A 20726-nucleotide genomic window follows, 5' to 3' on the forward strand; every position below is an offset into this window, starting at 1 on the left:
TTTTTTTACTCATTAGAAAAACAAATCATCATTATGTTCTTCTTCTGTTAATTTAAAAGGTCATTTTCAGCAGCAACCAACAGCCAAATATTTATCTCACTTCATAAACCTGTGAAATTTCTGCACGGCGACATCTATGAACGAACCCTTTTACGCTCGCTAAATCAAGTGAATTGGTGAATCATGTTCACTCAAACGAACCGATTCGCTGAAATGAACTAACCCAAACCAAAACACGCCTACATCACTCTCCCCCCACAGACAGTATTAGCTCTCCAACTTTCAACGAGTTATGAGCGGCGTTTAGTCAAATGGGTTCTGAGGATAAAATAATCCGCTGGATCTGCCGGCTAACAGCCATTACAGCTTTCTTCTTGATCGGCTTTATTATTGGTGAGTCTCCGCACCTGTATTCGTTTTACTTATTTTTAAAACGCAATGCTTATCGCGATTAAAGTAGATTTAAGTTGTTTTAAGTTTAAGACCGCAATTTAAACAAACAAAAAGCAAAACAATGTTGTCTAATACTGAGAATTAGCAGAGACTCTGCGTTTAATGGTTAAAATCAAATTGTTTGGTACCTGCAAGTCTCACCTGTCCAGATCTCATGTATTTCACATTCTTACTTTCAGAACAGGTGTGGCAAAACTTGAGAGACCCCATTCACTTCAAATAGCTCTTTCCCTATATCCAGGTGTTCAGTATACATTTATTTTTGATGTAACTGTTCACATGCAAACAGACATGTGGAAAAATCTATATATTTTCAAGAGTCTCACAGTTTATATATATATTTATATATATATATATATATATATATATATATATATATATATATATATATATATATATATATATATATATATATATATAGCTACCATATCAGTATTATATACTTTATAAACTTTAAATGTTATGTAATATATTTTATGAATGCAGTTTTTATGCTTTTGTCTTGTTTATAGTGGTCCTTCTGTAAAATAATCTATTGAAATAGTAAAAATAATTATTTAAAATGCATATTTTTTATATTCTTACAGCCTTTTTCTGAGTAATTTTAATTCCCAAAATACTAGCAAGTACTTTCTTCATAATAGGCTTGATTATTGGTGAGTCTCTCCACCTGTATTAGTTTTATTTATTCGAATAATGCTAAACTTATCAAGATTAAAGTAGATTTCGGTTGTTTTAAGTTTGAGGCTGCTATTTAAACAAAGAAAAAGCCAATAACTGTTGTCATATACTGAGAATTAGCAGTGACTCTGTATTTAATCGCTAAAATCAAATAGTTTGGTACCTGCAAGTCTCACCTGCTGTATTTCACATACTTAAATACTTTCAGGACAGGTGTGGCAAAACTTGAGAGACCCCATTCACTTCAAATAGCTCTTTCCCTATATCCAGGGCCCGGTTTTTCAAAAGTAATCCACTGGGATTTTGGATAAGGGATTGGATCAAATCTTGAAAATGGGTTTTTCAAAAGAAAAAAACGGATTACCTAATCGGATTAGATCACGTAATCCAATCTTGGTTTTGATCCGGATCAAACCTTTACTTTGGGTTTTTCAGACCTTATTTGTAGGATCTGGATCACTTTGATCCAAAAAACCTGGATTAAACTGATCCCATCAGAAGGGTGGTTTTAGCGTGGATTTCATGCCCAAAATGTAATGAAAACTTAAAAAATGTATAAAATAATACTATTTTTGGATCATGCAGTATCTTACGAGATATACTATTTAATTATAAGGTTTTAATTTTATTTGTTCATCTGTCAGGCTATAGTGAGTATAGACTTTAATGTATTCAGCCTTTCAGTATGCATACAGCAAAGTAGAAATAGCTTGACCTCATAAAATAATCCCCCAAACAGTTGTCAAAATTGACCAAAAACAATTAATTTTATTCTGTCAATAATTGAGATATATATATATATATATATATATATATATATATATATATATATATATATATATATATATATATATATATATATATATATATATATATATCACAATGGAAAATATTTTTGTTTTTAGAATATTTATTAGTGTGCATGCAATGATTACAGAATAACCAAAAAAAAATGGCAAAGAATGGCAATCGCTGATTTTTGATATCACTATCAACAATTGCAAAAAGAGACTGAAAGGGCAGAAGCACAGCTTCGTCTGGCAGAGAAACAACTGACTCTGACCAAACTGCAGCAAACCAAGGCCAATGACTTGAGATTCGCCTCCCAAAGGCTACGCTCAGACAAGCTGCTCTCTCCACATCAGATGAGGAAGTCTGAAATTATTGTGGAGTTTTTGACATTAAGTCTTTTTTTTTATTTACATCTATATTTGAAACTTATTATAAATATCCTCAATGTACAGTGTTGTAGGTCTCAGATGAGCCGAATGCTGAAAGAGGATGGGGTGCGGTTTTTCTTGTTTTTATTATTATTATTATTTTAATAATTATTAAATTTTCTTAGTTTTCATTTCAAATAAAAATAAAGTTATATTGGCCCCACGCTGGCTATTCTACTTGTCGCTCTTTACATATCTATAGTTCTACGTTGTGATGTCCTATGCTGTTTGAGCACTGGTTATCCAGATTTAGTTATCCTGAAAAGTTCCTATCCAGATCAGATTGATCCAATCCGATGTTGCTTTGAAAAACTGGCTCAAAAAGTAAGCTGGATAACGTGATCACGGATCGCAAAAACAGAATTACTAAATCCGGATCAATTTTATCCGGATTAAACCTTTTGAAAAACCGGGCCCAGGTGTTCAGTAGACATTTATTTTGGATGAAATTGTTCACATGCAAACACAGATGTGGAAAAATCTATATATTTTCAAGAGTCCCACAGTTTATATCAGTTTATACCACATCAGTATTATATACTTTATAAACTTTAAATGTTATGTGATATATTTTATCAATGCAGTTGTTATGCTTTTGTCTTGTTTATGGCGGTCCTTCTCTAAAATGCATATTTTTATATTCTTACAGCATTTTTCAGAGTTATTTTGAATCCCCGAATGCTAGCAAGTACTTTCTTATTAATTGGGTTTATTATTGGTGAGTCTCTGCACCTGTATTAGTTTTATTTATTTTATTAACGCAAAGCTTATTGCGATTGAAGTAGATTTAAGTTGTTTTAAGTTTCAAACCGCAATTTAAATAAACAAAAAGCAAAACAATGCTGTCAAATACTGAGAATTAGCAGTCACTTGGTGTTTAATGGTTAAAATCAAATTGTCTGGTACCTGCAAGTCTCACCTGTCCGGATCTCATGTATTTCACATTCTTGAATACTTTCAGGACAGGTGTGGCAAAACATTCACTTTAAATAGTTCTTTACCCAAATCCTGGTGTTCAGTATACTTTTATTTTGGATATAATTGTTCACATGCAAACACAGCCTTGGAAATATATAAATAAATATATATAATATAGCTGCCAGATCTCTGTTTAACACTTTGTAATCTCTAAATGTTATGGAAGATATTTGATCAATGCCATTTGTATGCCTTTGTCTTGTTTATGTTGGTTCTTCTCTAAAATATTCTATTGAACTAGTAAATCTGCATAAAATAACTCTTTAAAATGCATATTTTTATATTCCTAAAGCGTTTTTAAAGTAATTTTAAATCCCCAAAATAGTAGCAAGCAGGGTATTAACAAAGCATAAGTTAAATTGCTATGAAATTACTCTCTAAATACCAAATTCCCATGGAAAAACACAAAAATACATTAATCTAAAGATGTAGAAAGCCTAAATGTGTTGATCGCTTAGCTTATGTTGACTTTTAGCTTTTGCATTTGTATTTGATCATTTATTCAATATACCAGTCAGAATTTATGCATATTAAACAGATAATCTGCAATATTCCTCAGGCATGGTTTACTGTAACATGTGTCTGTTTCTCAGGTTGGTTTGCTCGACCTTCTTCTGTCAATCATGAACGCACATCAAAAAGCTTCCTGCGCGACTTTCTGGATGAGATGCATGCAGAGAATATTAAACATCATCTCAGGTGCCCTTACTAAACAATACTCTTAAATGCACTTGTATTAGTTTGATTATTAAGTGCAGATCTACTCCAAAACACAGCCTTTTAGTTGTTTTTGCTAGCAGAAATTATTTTAAAGGGGGCCTATTATGCAAAAATCACTTTTATAAGGAGTTTAAACACAGTTGTGTGGCAACAATCTGTGAATATAACCAGCATCTAATGTTAAAAATTCATTATTTCTATTTGTTATAGTCACACTTGATGAAAACAATCTGCTGAAACACTTTGATGTTCTCCCTTTGTATGTGTCATCAAAGGGGGAAAGCCCCACCCACTAGTGACCATCTCTATCTCATTAGCATATAAGGATAGTCTTATTTTTGAGTCTGCCACTATGCTGACACACAGGCATTTGTAGCTCCGCCCTCTTTTGAAAAGATCTCATTTGGATTTAAAGTGACTGAAATGTCACAATTAGGATCAAAGCCTATATGCATCCATTTCAGAGAGTTATAAAGTTCAGTTGAGCTGAAACTTCACACATACACACACACACACACACACACACACACACACACACACACACACACACACTTGGGACATCACAGACTTATTTTACATCTTGAAAAAGGGGTCAGCTTTAAGGTCTATGTTTATGTTTGTCATTTAAACAGGAAGTTCACAAGGCTTCCACATCTGGCCGGAACGCAGCAGAATCTGAATCTAGCAGAGCAGATACGCAATGAATGGATGGAGTTCGGGCTGGACTCAGTAGAGCTGGTTCCATACGATGTGCTGCTTTCATACCCAAATAAAACTAATCCCAATTACATCTCCATAGTGGACCAGCTGGGCAATGAGGTACATCCTGACAACCACAGTCCAATCTAGTACTGCATGATACTGGGAAAATAGGTTATCTGTTAGTATAGTCATTGAGAATTGCGATAACGATATTCATTCGTTCATTTTCCTTCGGCTTAATCCTTTATTTATCAGGGGTCACCACAGGGGAATGAACCGCCAACTATTCCAGCATATGTTTTACGCAGCGGATGCTCTTCCAGCCGCAATCCAGTACTGGGAAACACCCATACAATCTTACATTCACACACACACTCAAACCGGAGCACTCGGAGGAAACCCACGCCAACACAGGGAGAACATGCAAACTCCACACAGAAACGCCAGCTGGCCCAGCCACGACTTGAACCAGTGACCTTCTTACTGTGAGGTGACAGTGCTAACCACTGAGCCACCGTGCTGCCTGATAATGATATTACTATTCCATAGAAAAATGCTATTTTTATTAGCTTAATCGTTTATTTATGCAGTGGTATTAGCATAAACAGTTAAAAGATATGTTTCAGGTTCAATTAATTCTAATTCATACAAAAAAAAACTGCGTCGAGGTGTAAAAATGTAGTTTTTAAAACACAATGAATGAGTGAAAACCTGCGCAGATATTCTGGCTCTGATTGGCTGTTGTCATTTTCCTGTCTCCCTTTCTTCCATTAGTGTTAATTTTTAGCTTTGGATTCGCCTTTGGGCTGCTCCAGCCAATAGCAGAACAGCAACTACTGGGGAGGCGAGGCTAAATATCGCAAGGCCCCATATGATTGGTCAAATTTGCATAAACAACCAATGCATAAAATAAATGTTTAAAAGTTATCTATGTGATATGTATATCGCATATACTATTATCGCGATAACAATAATTTTGAGATACATCATGCAGCCTTAGTCCAATTAAAAACAAACATGGCGTATTTTTAGAAAAGCCGAAATGAATTTTGATCGAAGGATTTTTATACAGCTTTTCAGGATCATTCAGTGAGTATTGTGTAAAACATAAATGCAAATGCTTATCTTAGTCTCCGTTATGGCAATCAAATAAAACACCCTTCCTTATATTGCAACGGCCATTGCAAAATCATTATCAGTCATGCTTTAATTTCCATGCTCAAGAGTTGCATGAACTGGAAGAGCACATGCTCGTCTTCAGTACAGACACACGTGCATGTCATTTTACTAAGATTTTACAGCAATACACCATTTTCAAAAATCATCAGTTCTTTATAAAAGCACTCTGAATTCACTTTGTGCTTCAAGAGAAAAGAAACTGATCTGAAGGATGTATAATTTAAAATTAAAAGCATTTTAGTCTTAAAAATACTTAATAATAGCATGTATGTATTAGTGTTGTGTGTAAATGTGATGTATGTACAGACCTAAAGCCAGCCTGTTGAAAGGGGTGGTTCTTCGTTTAAAAAAAAAGTGGAACTTTTTTTGCAGTTATTCACCTCGTTTCATAGTTAAACGCTGCATATTAGGGTGCTTTCACACCTACACTTTTGTTTCGGAACGTATCTCGTTTGCCCAGTTAGCGCGGTTCGTTTGGCATATATGAACAGGGCAATCACGCTCTGTTCTGCGCCAAAGTAATCGCTCCGAGATCGCTTGAATGAGGTGGTCTCGGCTCGATTGAAACAAACCCTGGAGCGGTTCGATTGCAGTGAGAAAGCGATCCGATCCGATTGCGGTTATATCACAGTGTTTTATGGATATGTAATAGGCATACGGCTATATGAAGAGAGAATTATGAGTAGGGCGGGAAGTTCCGCGAGTCTCCGGATGCCCGCAAACGAGTGATGATCTCCCGGTAATCTCGCGTCTCCCTCCCGGTCCTCAAATAGGCATCATCGCGCACCCTTCTCACCCCTCCACACCGCATCTCTCCTCAGACACGTCGCGCGCGCACCCTGTCAATCACCATCAAACCACCACCTCTCCTGACAGCTGAGCGGGACGCTGCAAAATAAACCGTGACACTCTGACCAATGTGAGGAGAGTTTACTCACACGTGACTTGTTTTATCTCTTTTGGTCCGATTGGAAACTTTGCAGTGTGAAAGCGAACCGCTCCAAGAGCAAAGAGCAACAATGTAACAATTGTAATCTCTGTTTCGGAACAACTGAATCGATTCACAGGTGTGAAAGCACCCTTAGAGGCATTTTAAGCACAATTGTTTTCAGGGTTCATACACATTTTTACTATTAAAATTCAATAACTTTTCCAGCACTTTCAAGTAAACTTTCATGACCTAATATTTCATGTAATGTCTTTGTATACGTGGTAAATAATAATAAGAAAAACAATGCATGTTCAAAGTTATTACAGCATGTCATAACACATGCAACAATCTATTTAGTTTAAATTAATCTTTATATATATGTAAAATGTATTCCGATAACGCTCACGCAGCACTAATAAGGTGAGAGCATGAGTTCGGCCATGGACAGAAAAGAAGACACGCAACCCATATTTAAGCATTCACATATTTGTTAAACTAATTTCCATGACTTTTCCAAAACTTTGTGGGTTTTTCAGATTTTCCAAAATTTTTCCAGTCCTGGAAAATGCCATGTCAGAATTCCATCACTTTCCCTGGTTTTTCATGACTGTATGAACCCTGTATTTTTAACCAGACTTTTTGATGTACCTAAAATATTTCCTACCATTTCGTTAAATTGCCTAGCATACTATTTTACTTCTAGCTATTTATTAATGAATGTGCATTTAAACTCTACATTTTACGAATAATGTTAGAAGATTAGCATTATAATACAATTTCAAGAGTTTGCCCTAAGCTGATGATTAATTATGGAGCTTGTTTAGCATTCTGTCCCAGGAGAGAGCACTGAACTTGTGAGATCCTCGAGCCCGGGGCTCCCTCCCATTGCAGGGAGTCCGAGTTCAGGTAGGTCTCGAGAACTCCCCTGCTTGATAATGTTGGAAGTAGATTAAAATGCTATGAAGTGTCTATGCTGTTAATTTAGATTTGTCAATTTACTTATGTTATATGTTTTTGGTCTGTGGGAGGAAACCGGAGAGCCCGGTGAAAACCCACGCAAACATGATGAGAACATGCAAAACGCTGACCTGGCCAGGAAGTTTCCGAGCTGGTGACATTCTTTCTGTGCGGCCGTGGTGCTAACCACTAAGCCTCCGTGCTGCCCTGACAAGGAAAGGGGAGGAGTAGGGGTGGAAGGGGGGGATTCTTCAAGACGAAGATGGCTGAAGTAAGATACTCTGGTGATTTATAGAGGTTAAGGAGTCGTCTGATTGGTAAATCAGTGTTAGCTAACGAGGACCAGGTGCTATCAATCATAAGCACACGCTCCTCTCTAAATTAGTTTATAAATAAACTTCACCTAAAAAAGCTTTTAACTTGAACTTTGAACACTTTTTAAACTTACTTTAAATTAAGATTAATTTAAAGCCGGCACCAATAGCCTAGTGCAAGAACATATTTATTCTTGAAGGGTCCATATTGGTACCTCAAAAGTATAAATTAGTAACTACAAATTTTAAGAGGAACACTTAAGTAAATTTTAGGTACTAATATGCAGGGCGCCTCAAGGGGGGGAAAGTTAAGACGATCAACCCCCCCCAACCCAGCCCCAGGTCTTACCTTTCATCCGCAATCACCCCCAGTCCCCAACCCCACTCCCTCCTACCCTCAACCCCACACACCTTCATTCACGATTACTTGTCAAAGGGCCCGTGGCGGCCAGCGGCGCCCCTGCTAATATGTACCCTTGAGATACCCAGTTTGCGTACCTTTATTTCTGAGAATATGGTTAGTGCGTTGACACATAGCACAGAGGTGCTTGCGGAGACCTGAGTTTGATTCCTGGCTCGATGTCCCTTGCTGATCCTTTCCCTATCTCTGCTGCCCACACTTTCCTGTCTGTAAATCTCCACTGTCCTTACAATAAAGGTGAAACCCCTAAAATAAATAAATAATTAAAAACTGAAGGCTATAGGCAAATAACAAACTGGCCAGCACATTCAACCTCAGAATCTGGCCATTTTAACAAAATTTAAACAGAATAGTCTGACAATTATAATAATAATAGTAATAATAATCCTGCTTAGAGTCATGACAAACTCCAGACAAACTTTAAAGCTATTACCAGGCCCACACGGAATCTGCGTGCACAGAATTCCGCAGATTTTCCGCAGATTTCTGCAGATTTTTAGCCCATTATTAATTCTGTTTATTTACTTGAGTAAATGTGTAAATCTGAATTTATTCAGTTTTTATTCAGTAATTTATTACTTTTATTTAATATATTAAGGTTTTAGTTATGATATTCCGCTGAATACTCCCAAAATAATTCCGCGAAAATTCGCAGATTTTTACCAAAATTCTCCGCAGAAATAGCAAAAAACGTCCGCAGATTCCGTCTGTCCCTGGCTATTACTAACATTAATTGACAACTCAAAACTATTTGAGTATATAATATTTAAAGATATATACAGTTGAAGTCAGAGTTATTAGCCCCCGTGAATTATTAGCTTCCGTTTATTTTTTCCCCAATTTCTGTTTAACGGAGAGCAGATTTTTTCAGCACATTTCTAAACATAATAGTTTTAATAACTCATCTCTAATAACTGATTTATTTTATCTTTGCCGTGATGACAGTAAATAATATTTGACTAGATTTTTTTCAACATACTAGTACTCAGCTTAAAGTGACATTTAAAGGCTTAACTAGGTTAATTAGGTTAACTAGGCAAGTTAGGGTAATTAGGCAAGTTATTGTATAGCGATGGTTTGTTCTGTATACTATCGGAAGAAATATAGCTTTAAAGGGGCTAATAATTTTGACCTTAAAATGGTGCTTAAAAAATTAAAAACTGCTTTTATTCTAGCCCAAATAAAACAAATAAGACTTTCTCCAGAAGAAAAAATATTATCAGACACACTGTGAAAATGACATTGCTCTGTTAAACAGCATTTGGGAAATATTTGAAGAAGAAAATAATTTAAAGGGGGGCTAATAATTCTGACTTCAACTGTATATATATTATATATAATAATTTAATATAAATAAATTATTGGTAACAAAAGACAATTTCGCCTCAAAAATGTATGAATATTGTCACTTTACTCACAGCTGATGGATCCATTTAATCTTATACCCAGAATAAAACCTGCTTTAGAGAAAGTTAGCTGTGTAGCGCAAGTTACCATTGGCAAAAAACCCCAATCAAAAACCAATCCACCTTCTTGAGCCCAAAAACTCAAGAGCTTCCTCAAACTAAATGCAAACCTACCATAGTAAAACCCTCAAAACAGGCCTCAAATAATAAATAAGGTTTAATTCTGAATCTAGGCAGCACGGTGGCTCAGTAGTTAGCACGGTCGCCTCACAGCACAGATGAAGGTTGTTGGTTTGGAGTTTGCCTGTTCTCCCAGTGTTGGCGTGGGTTTCCTCTGGGTGCTCCGGTTTTCCTAACAGTCCAAACACATGCGCTATAGGTCAATTGGGTAGGCTAAATTGGCCGTAGTGTATGTGTGTGAATGAGTGTGTATTGGTGTTCCCCAGTGTTAGGTTGCCGCTGTGAGGGCATCCGCTGCGTAAAAAATATGCTGGATAAGTTGGTGGTTCATTCCGCTGTGGCGACTCCTGAATAATAAAGGGCCTAAGAATGAATGAATGCATACTGAACCCCTCTGTGGCGAGGGGGCGTGGCCGAGAGCCGTGGGAACGAGGTGAGGCCACCGCGTAAGTGGATACACCTGTGGTGCGCACCTGCCTCGGATCCCACGGAAGGAGCTCTGGACCATAAAAGGAGGACCGATGGCAGAGGAAGCTGAGAGAGGACCGGGCCGGACATATTTTACTTTTGCTTTCAGTTTGACGGCAGTCTCCGTGAGGAGCTGCCGTCCGTTTGTTTTGGTTCGGAGCTGCCGTCACGGTTATTAATAAATATTTTAAAACTGCGTTGGTTCTCCGCTTCCTTCTTCCCACACAAAGAACCTTTATTACAGTGGTGCCGAAACCCGGGAGAAGGAGGGACGCGTTGTCCAGATGCCCTCGCCGCTGAGAGAGGGGGCGAGTGTTTGGGAGTTAACCCAAGTGGGGGAGAAACCCGTTCGTCTGCCCAGAGTGCCGGGGCGGCCTGAGGCTGGCGAGGAAAGGATCTGCCTGCTGCCGTCTCCCAGCATGGGGAGGAGCAGGGGATGCGGGGCTCACCACCAGAAGGGAAAGTGCTGAAGGGAGCCATCCCACAGAACCCGGGGGAGTCGCCGCGATCCGCCATGATGCCAGAGCCTGCATCCGTCCACTGAAGCGGGAGCAGAGCAGGAGACCAGAAATGCCGCCAGGAGAGCCACCGCCGGATGCCAGAAGACGGACGGGTGGATAGATTCCTCCACAGGGCTCCCAGCACGTCGTCGCATCTCTCAACTGGTGGAGGACTGAGTGGCAGCGTGTCTGGAGAACCGAACCCCAAATTTATTTTTTTTTCTCTCTCCCCTTTCTCGGTCTACTCTGTCTTTCCTCCTTTTTTTTCATCTCCTTTTCTCTCGGCCCGTCTCATATAGGTCTCGCGGGTGCTGCGTCGGTTCTCCGCCTCCTTCTTCCCACACAAAGAACCTTTATTACACCCTCCTTTTATTCATGGCATCAGTAAGATTTTGTGGTGTGTCTGTGTGTTTTAAGGACCGTTATCTCATCACTATTAAGGCTGTGAGTAGCGACTCCAGCTTTGATGCCATGGTGACAGGTTAAAATCCATTAATGTGTGTCCGTTGATGTTTTCTAGTGAATATAGTCCATAATAGAAGTCTATCTGTCTGTTTCTCTCTTTCAGATCTTCAAAACCTCTCTAGCTGAGCCGGTTCCAGAAGGTTATGAGGACGTGGCTGATATTGTCCCTCCGTACAGCGCGTTCTCTGCTAAAGGACAACCAGAGGTGAAGAAACTAACACTGACACATGCTTTACCATTCAACATAGAAATAAAACTGATAGACTTGATTTTCTGAGTGAATGTTAGTAATTGATTCATGTGTATCTCATTCACAATAACTTTTTAATATAAATGAATAATTTTATTTGGCAAGGAGGCAAATTAAATTAATCAAACGTTGCAGTTTCGACATTTACAATTTCAACTTTCTATATGTTATGTAATCAAATTAAATAAAAAGGATTGCAGTTTTTACAATGTGAAGCATCATGTGTGTATATATATATATATATATATATATATATATATATATATATATATATATATATATATATATATATATATTTATATATATATAAATATATTAACAATATCACATGAGTAGCAGTGCGATGTATATCGGCAGTTGTAGGAGGCACCCTTAGTGTCCCACCAGTAACGATATACAGCCACATCGCACTGCTACTCATGTGATATTGCATTTGTACAGTTCAAAAGGATAATTGTGTGTATAAAATAGAAAATCAATTACAGAGAATCTCAAAACCCTTTTATATGAGGAACTACTTTCTAGCATTTGAATGATTCTCTAGCGTAATGTCTAAAGCAGGGGTCACCAACCTTTATGAAACTGAGAGCTACTTCTTGGGTACCGATTAATGTGGAGGGCTACCAGTTTGATAAACACTTCTCAAATAACAAATTTGCTCAATTTACTTTTAATTATACTTTATGTTTTTGGTAATAATTAATAATATTCATCCATATGAAGACACTGATCATGATTCTCACAAAAGTTATCAACAATGATTTAACAGGGTAGGAAATACCCTGTATTTAATGTATCAATGTGCAACACTTCTCTGCAAATATTTATATTTTTAAATGATTACTTCTATATTAGATGAAGCTTACTGGTAAGTGGCGCTATGGTGAGCTATTTTTTTAGAACAGGCCTGCGGGCAACACATGTGATCCTCGCGGGCTACCTAATGTACCATGTTGGTGACCCCTGGGGTCCGTTCTTCGTACGTGGATTACTCAGTTAGCTGGATTTGGATATTGACGATTTGAAACGATCCAGGATCGTTTCGTTCTTCAAAGCTGATCCGAGAGTTGTTGTAATGGGAACAGATCTGCTAGGTCAAACCTGATCGGGAGCAGGTTCAAATCATATAAACAGGATTAGATCGGCTCAGTTCAAGCAAAGTTAATACAGAAAGTATGTTCCGAGTTCTGATATTTTCTTACAGTAAAAGTTATATACACTTGGGAAAAGAGTAAATATTTTTTAACTATATATATAAAGTTATAGTCATTAATAAAACAAATAAAGTTATACATATTAATAAAACGTATGCAATCTGCACCCTTGAAATGAAAGTACAAAGACTGCCACCTGGTGGTGCAAAGAGAAAACTTATTGATATGAACTTTTTAGATCGCTTTAGTACAAATTGTATACAATAGAAATGCACAATATGTGACTTTTTTTAAAGCAATAATACATTTATGCAGTCATAAACATGTTTTGACAGTTAATATGCCAGTGATGCTTCACAAAAGTTGCAGATGCCTTTACCAATATCAAAATGCTTTTGGAAACAACCAGTTATTCTTTACACCGATTAAAAAACGGTTACTGTAATAAAGAAAATCTTTTCTAAATGAAGAACTAAATACATTGATTTGCATTGAAATACATGATGAATACTCTTGTCTTGACACATGAAAGTGTAAAGCCTGCAGCTCACAACAAATGTGGAGTTATTGCGTGTCATATTTAACAAACCGTTTACTGCTAATTTGATGTAATTTTGCTCACATGGATAATAGAATATTAATCAGATGATGTCATTACGCTGCTGTGCCGTCAGCCAATCGTTGCATTGCTGATCATGATTTCTAGGATCGATAGATCTGTCCTTAACAACAAATGAAGCGATCTCAGATCAGTTCATCCAGATATTCTAATCTGATTCGCGAACTTGTTTGGAGAACCAAATTAGCGAGAGATCAGTTATCAAGATTAAAAGATCCCGGATCTGCCAAATCATCTTAGATCATTTAAGCGAGGTACGAAGAACGGACCCCTGGTCTAAAGTTATGACAAAACAGGGGATTTTGCTAACATTTTAAGATTATAAGGCTGAACGACATGAAATGCCATCAGTCTACAAAGATTTCCCAGTATTTCTCTGTTGCAATCAGAAGATCACAATAATTAATCCAGAAAAAGCCAAAGCAACGCAAACACTAGCAGATTACTGTTGTGTTTGTGTTTAGCGTTTTTCCTTATCACATGCGGGCATTTCTTCTTTCTTTCTGTTTACTGAAGTAGTCTGCAGTAGCGAAAACAGGAGACTCATTAGAAACAGATGGCCATCTCCGGTCTTAAGACTTTAAGATGGGTCCCATCTCACTCTCAGCACACTACAATTACTATAGTATAAACACAGCAGTACAACATTCAAAAGAAAGAGGGCGACTTAGAAAGTCACTTACCTGTTCTGTAATGATTATGCATTAATGATTATAAATGCAGCCTAGATTTTATTTTTTAATAAACTGGATTTGCATGCACAAAATGTTTGCTTGTGATCTGTAGGATGAGCTGGTGTATGTGAATTATGGACGGACAGAGGATTTCTTTAAGCTGGAGCGTGAGCTGGGAATAAACTGTACAGGAAAAATCCTCATCGCCAGATACGGCAAAATCTTCCGGGGGAATAAGGTAATGTTTAGTTGTAGTGGTATTGGCGGCTCACCAAAATAGTTCACCCAAAAATGTACAATATATATTTTTATATATTCTATATTATAATAATATAGATATTATAAATTATAATATATATTCTGAAGAATGATCATACCTGTCAACCCTCCCGTTTTTCCCCATAGACTGTAAAATATATGGACGTAGTATCCGTGACGTCACCCATAAGTTTCTGAAGAGCGCAAAAGAAGCCACAAGTAGGCGCGGCCAACCGTCGCCATTTTGTTCGCGCGTCATCACACCCACGGCGGGATACCAAACATGGGCAAAGAGGCGGAGAGTGAGCGGAGCAACAGACACCTGCTGGCATTTTGCTTGGACCTGGTTCAGACACACTTTACTTAGGGAGAACGCTTAATACTTTATCACCTGTGACTCGGTTGTGTTCTGACCACTTGTGCTTGGTTGTATACTATATCAATAAAGTGTTTAGACTTTTAAAAACACTGCTGTAATACATTGAGCCACTAAACACTGTTCTTATGACGTTTCTCAACAGGAGGAAAACGCGAATTACTTCCAAACACTTCAGAAATAGTCTGTGTTAGCTAATGTAAGACTATTGATGAAATCCAGCATAACACTGTATGACAACGCTTCAGACGACTGTTCTAGAGCCTACAGCTAATCAATCCGTCAGATTCTGCAGTGCATTACAGCTCTAAATATAAATATAAACGATAAATGATCTTAAATAAAACAAATACATGTATGGAGATGGTATATAAGTATATAACTTTACTCACATGGGAAACGGAGGCCATGTGAACGGTTTGTGAGCACAATTAAGTGCACTCAGCATGCCATGCCATCTAATAATTGTAGGAAACAAGTCCAAAAGGCAGTTGACTGTGTAAAGCCACATAAAACAATACAGAAATACGATAAACATGCCGAGTTCAGTGGCTAATCTGCAGGATTCAGCTGAGGTGACGTGACGGCGACCAACGAGACCTAGCTGTCACTCAAGTGGCCACTCCCTTAATTATGCAAACTTAATATAACTTAATATAAAGGAAACGGATGAGTTATTAGAAAATCCACCCCCTCACAGTTGTTATGAAGGGTAATATTAGCTGTATTAACCAAAATCGTTCTTTGTATCAGGCTGTAAACACCTTTTTTTCTGCTGTAAAGTTGGCCATTCTAACAGTGGGCTCAATTGAAATTTGCTCTGTTTTGGAGCCAGGAGCGGCCAGGACTAGCGGAATTTCGGATGAATAGCAGTTTTAGTTACTTCCGTATTTTCTTCCTGAGGGAGAGCGGGAGGTTGCTGCTTGTTTTTTTCAGGATTCTCCCGTATTTTACAGTTCTATCCCACGATCATCCCCTAAAAGGTATTTTCCCGTATTTCTCTTTCTCTGAAGGGTAGCAAATAAACATTAAAGAGCCAGGAATCCCTTTACGCAACCCATATTGCCAAACCACCAGGTGCCGCCCCTTGCTCTTAAATATGAGTCTGTTCTGTGCTTTCGCTTTGTTTAGGCGAGAAAACATTTTGAAATAAATATAAAAATGGAGAGATTCCCTTTCCTTTTCATTACAGGTGCCGTCTCCCCTTCATATGTAATCCTCAGAGCAGTCATATAGCGCTGCGTGACTGTCAGCAGACGTGCTGTATAGTGATAAATAGACACTGTTTTCCAAACGGATTCTGTACACACAATTTGAAGCGGAGCGAAAATCTGGGTTTTGGGTGCGTGGTTAAACAGACATATACATATAATTAATAATAATAATATCTAAAGATGTAATAATATCTAGAATAATCTAGAACAGTGGTTCTCAAACTTTTTTCATCAAGTACCACCTCAGAAAAAAAATCTCTCTCCAAGTACCACCTAAATGAGCAGTATTGAAATTCAGTAGTGTAGTAGGCCCAGTAAAGCAGCTACAACTCTGCACAGTTAAAAAAACGTGGCAGATTACCTCAGAAATATAGGCTATATGTCATATGGCATATTAAATACATCATTTTTAATAAATTTTGAAATGTATTTAGCATGTACATGACATATTTCATTCCTCCATGTACCACTAGAAGAAAGCCCGCGTACCACTAGTGGTACACGTACCACAGTTTGAGAACCACTGATCTAGAATAATATCTTGGTGTTTTTTTTTACAAACACAACTAATTTTGTCGTGAATGAGCATAAAAAGTTGGGAAAGCAGTCAAATGCTTTCATTATAACGTTAGATGTGTGCTTTTTTAAAGTGACACCTGTTATTTAATGTAATCGAACAAAAAAAATTCATTCGTTGCTCTTTAATCAGAAGGTGTAAGTTATACAGTGAAGAAACGACTGATTTCATAACTTGATTCTATTTTTTTATAATAGCTAATTTTAATAAGCTGAACTGTTTGCTAATGTATTTGCTGCTAATGTATTCTTTTGTAAATAATAATAATAAAACATATTACTGACCATTTAACTGTTTATTTACAATAAAACAGCTCCAAATGTCCAAATGAACATAGTTATTAATTTGGGGATTTTTTTTAGGTATCCCTTATTATGGTGGGCATATGGCTTATTTTCGCATCCCAATGTTGACAGGTATGAGAATGATGGAAGCAGTCAGTATGTTTCCAGATGCAAATTAGAGTTATTGGAACAATAACTGGTATTTTGCATAAAACACTTACAAATAAAGCAGCTTTATTATTAATAAGTCCTGGCAAGGAGTTAAACAGTTATTAACATCCATACTATTATATTTTTACAACATGTAAAATAAGTCTCTGATGTCCCCAGAGTGTTAGGTGAACTTTCAGCTCAAAATATCACACAGATAATGTTTTATAACTCTTTGAATCTGACCCTTTTAGGCTAATGGTGCCATTTTGGTGACTGTTGCTTTAAATGCAAATGAGATTGTGCTTTTTTAAAAGAGGGTGGAGCTACAGATGCCTATACATCAGCAAAGTGGCAGATTCAAAACTCTAATGGCGTACAGCTGCTTCTCACTCAGGGCTGTTTATGCTAATGAGGGAGAGATAGTCACTTGTGGGCGGGGCTTTCCCCCTCTGATGACACGTACAAAGGGAGAATGTCAATCAAAGTGTTTCTGCAGACTCTTTTTATCAAGTGTGATTATAAAAAAATACAATTAATGCATTTTTACTATAAGGAGCTGCTTATAGTCACACTCTGCTGCCACACAACTGTGTAAACCCCCTTATAAAGATTTTTCGCAATTATTTTGCGTAATAGGTCCCCTTTAAGATGTCAAATAATTGTATTTTACCTAGACCGTGCAGTGTAATTTCAGTTACAATAATGTCGATAGATAACTTTGGTAAAATTTTTGGGTAAACTGTCCTTTTCAGGTGAAGAATGCGGTGCTAGCGGGCGCTAAAGGGATCATACTGTTCTCGGACCCTGCGGATTACTGGGCGGAGGATGTAGAGCCATACCCTAAAGGCTGGAATCTGCCCGGTGGAGGCGCTCAAAGGGGGAACGTGCTGAATCTGAATGGAGCCGGAGACCCTCTCACACCAGGATACCCTGCTAAAGGTGTGTGTGTGTGTGTGTGTGTGTGTGTGGGAGAGAGAGATTCTGCATCAATGATCGGTGTTGACCAGTGTGTCTCCTCAATGTCCAGAATACACATACAGGTCCAGTCTGGAGGATGCAGTGGGCCTTCCCAAAATTCCTGTGCATCCCATCGGATTTCATGATGCAGTTCATTTGCTGCAGTGAGTACAACACACTCCCTTAGAGAAGACAAAAGTATTAGTATTACTATTAGTAAAAAAAATAACATTTTATTTCAAGAGTTCACACTTGCGTATTTGGCATGCTGTCCCGGAAGAGAGCCCTGAGCTCGTAATATCCTCGAGCCCGGGGTTCCCTCCCGTTAGAAGGTCGAGAGGGGAGTTCGAGCTCAGGTTGGTCTCGACAACTCCTCTGCTGTTGCCGTGTGAGAAGTGTAAACTTTGGTTATAATTTGGTTTAGTCGATTGGCCATTGTGTAAGTTTTTGGACGGTGGGAGAAAACCGGGGAACCCGGGGGAAACCCACACAAACACGGGGAGAACATAGAAACTCCGCACAGAAACACCGACCAGCCCAATAGGAGGTCGGACCGGCTGTATTCTTGCTTTGAGGCAACAGTGCTAGCCACTGGGCCACCGTGTCGCCCTATCAGAATAGGGTGGAGGGTAGAGGTGGAAGGGGGGGAAACTTCAAGACGAAGATAACTGGAGTGAAAAACTCTGGTTATTTATAATGCTTCTGTAATCATCTAATAGAGCAGATTACAAAGCTGATGAGGTGCAGCCATGTTCATCATAAGCACGTGATCCTCTCGAAATTAGTTCATAAATAAACCATACTTATGAAGTGTGCCTCACATAGGTGAGTGGGCTTGACAAACCAACTGTAGTAACATTCTATCTCTCTCTAAAAAACACTCCCTCTATCTTTTTTTTATCAATATACAACATATAAATATTTATATATTTAATACTTCAATCAAAACAAAAATCCAGTTTTATCATCCTATTGAATATTTTCTTTTTCCTAGACTGATTGCATATTTTTTATACAATCAAATATGTAGGATAATACTAATGACAGCAACAAAAACGATTTAATAATTATCATTAAATTTTCATATATTTATTAGTCATATTTAGGCCCACACAATATCTGCAGATTTGTAGCCCATCGAGTCTATTTATTTACTTGTGTAAATGTGTGTAAATTTTAATTTGCTCAGTTTTTAAATACATTTCACTAATATTATTTCACTAATGATATAATAATAGTAATATTAAAATGTTGATATGATTAATTTACAATACAGTTTGTACAGTAATATTTTCTGTCTTTTAGTAGAGATATTATATAAGAGACTTGCTTTGTTTACCAAATAATCTAATTGGATTTGCATTGTGAACATTAAATACAAGTTAAAAAGGTATTATTTTTTATTTCATATATTAAGTTTTTAGTTTCGATACTCCCAAAATAATGTCGCATAAATCCGCAGATTTTTTAATATTCTCTGCAGAACTAGCAAAAATGTTCTGCAGATTCTGTCTGGCCCTAGTCATATTAACTGGAAGGAAAGTGTTAGCCTTTTTAAAACCCTAAGCTGATCATATGCTTGTTTGATTCACTTAAAAACGAATGATAATACCAATAATTCATAATAATTGATAACTTAATAACAAGAAGGTCGCTGGTTCGAGCCTCGGCTGGGTCAGTTGTTGTTTCTGTGTGGAGTTAGCATGTTCTCCCTGTTTCCCCCACAGTCTAAAGACATGCGGTACAGGTGAATTGGGTAGGCTAAATTGTCTGTAGTGTATGAGTGTGAATGAATATTTCCCAGTGAGGGGTTGCGGCTGGAAGGGCATCCGCTGCGTAAAAACGTGCTGGATAAGTTGGCGGTTCATTCCACTGTGGCGACCCCGGATTAACAAAGGGACTAAGCCGAAAAGAAAATGAATGAATGAATGAATAATAACTTAATAATATTAGTTAGTATTATTTAATATCATATTAAATGAGGTAAAGTTTAAAGCCTATTACATGCTCGTTTTGTTGCTTTATTAAAATTTAATATTAATACATTTAATATTTTAAATATAAAATATTTTAATATTTTACTTTTAATATTTTAATTTTATTGAAATGTTCATAAGAATAAATTCATAATCATATTGAATGAGGAATAGTGTTTTATTTATTTATTATTTTATTTTATAAGCGGATGGCATGCTTGTTTTATTGATTTACAACTGCATTTTGTGTCTTAGTTTATCTGAAATGAACTGAAAGTCTCTTCCTCCAGGAATATGGGAGGACCTGCTCCTCCAGACAGCTGGAAAGGTGCGCTTAATGTCTCGTACAGAATCGGACCGGGATTCACAGATGGTTTCCGTCAGAAGTATGACTTAATATACACCTATATATACAGTAAAACCTTTAGTTTGTTCATGCACTGGTCAGTTTTACGCTGTGTCCTAACAACACACGACGATTTCAGCAATTTGTCTCTCTGCACCAAACGCAACGTGACATGACAGAAACATTTACGGCGTAATCGCACTATGTACAGTTGCCTTGAACCAAGTCAAAGCTTGTCCCCACTCCCCTCTGCCCCAACAGCCTGAACTCACATTGCATCCGAGCTGAAGCACGCTTGCCTCATCGATGATGC

General features: G+C 37.5%; 1 protein-coding gene across 4 annotated transcripts in view; it reads left to right on the forward strand.

Annotated features, from left to right (window-relative positions):
- naalad2 (N-acetylated alpha-linked acidic dipeptidase 2) overlaps positions 1–20726 on the forward strand; it is a 46518-nt gene that overhangs the window by 10229 nt on the left and 15563 nt on the right. Inside the window, 8 exon segments of one of the 4 annotated variants that reach the window (NM_200277.1) lie at positions 258–393; positions 3926–4031; positions 4685–4871; positions 11679–11780; positions 14385–14510; positions 17887–18073; positions 18162–18255; positions 20358–20453. In NM_200277.1, the coding sequence (NP_956571.1) occupies positions 312–393; positions 3926–4031; positions 4685–4871; positions 11679–11780; positions 14385–14510; positions 17887–18073; positions 18162–18255; positions 20358–20453 (980 nt within the window). In that variant the 5' untranslated portion in view covers positions 258–311. 4 annotated transcript variants of the gene reach the window in all.

The sequence above is a fragment of the Danio rerio genome, chromosome 15 (assembly GCF_049306965.1).
Source record: "Danio rerio strain Tuebingen ecotype United States chromosome 15, GRCz12tu, whole genome shotgun sequence".
NCBI lineage: Eukaryota > Metazoa > Chordata > Actinopteri > Cypriniformes > Danionidae > Danio > Danio rerio.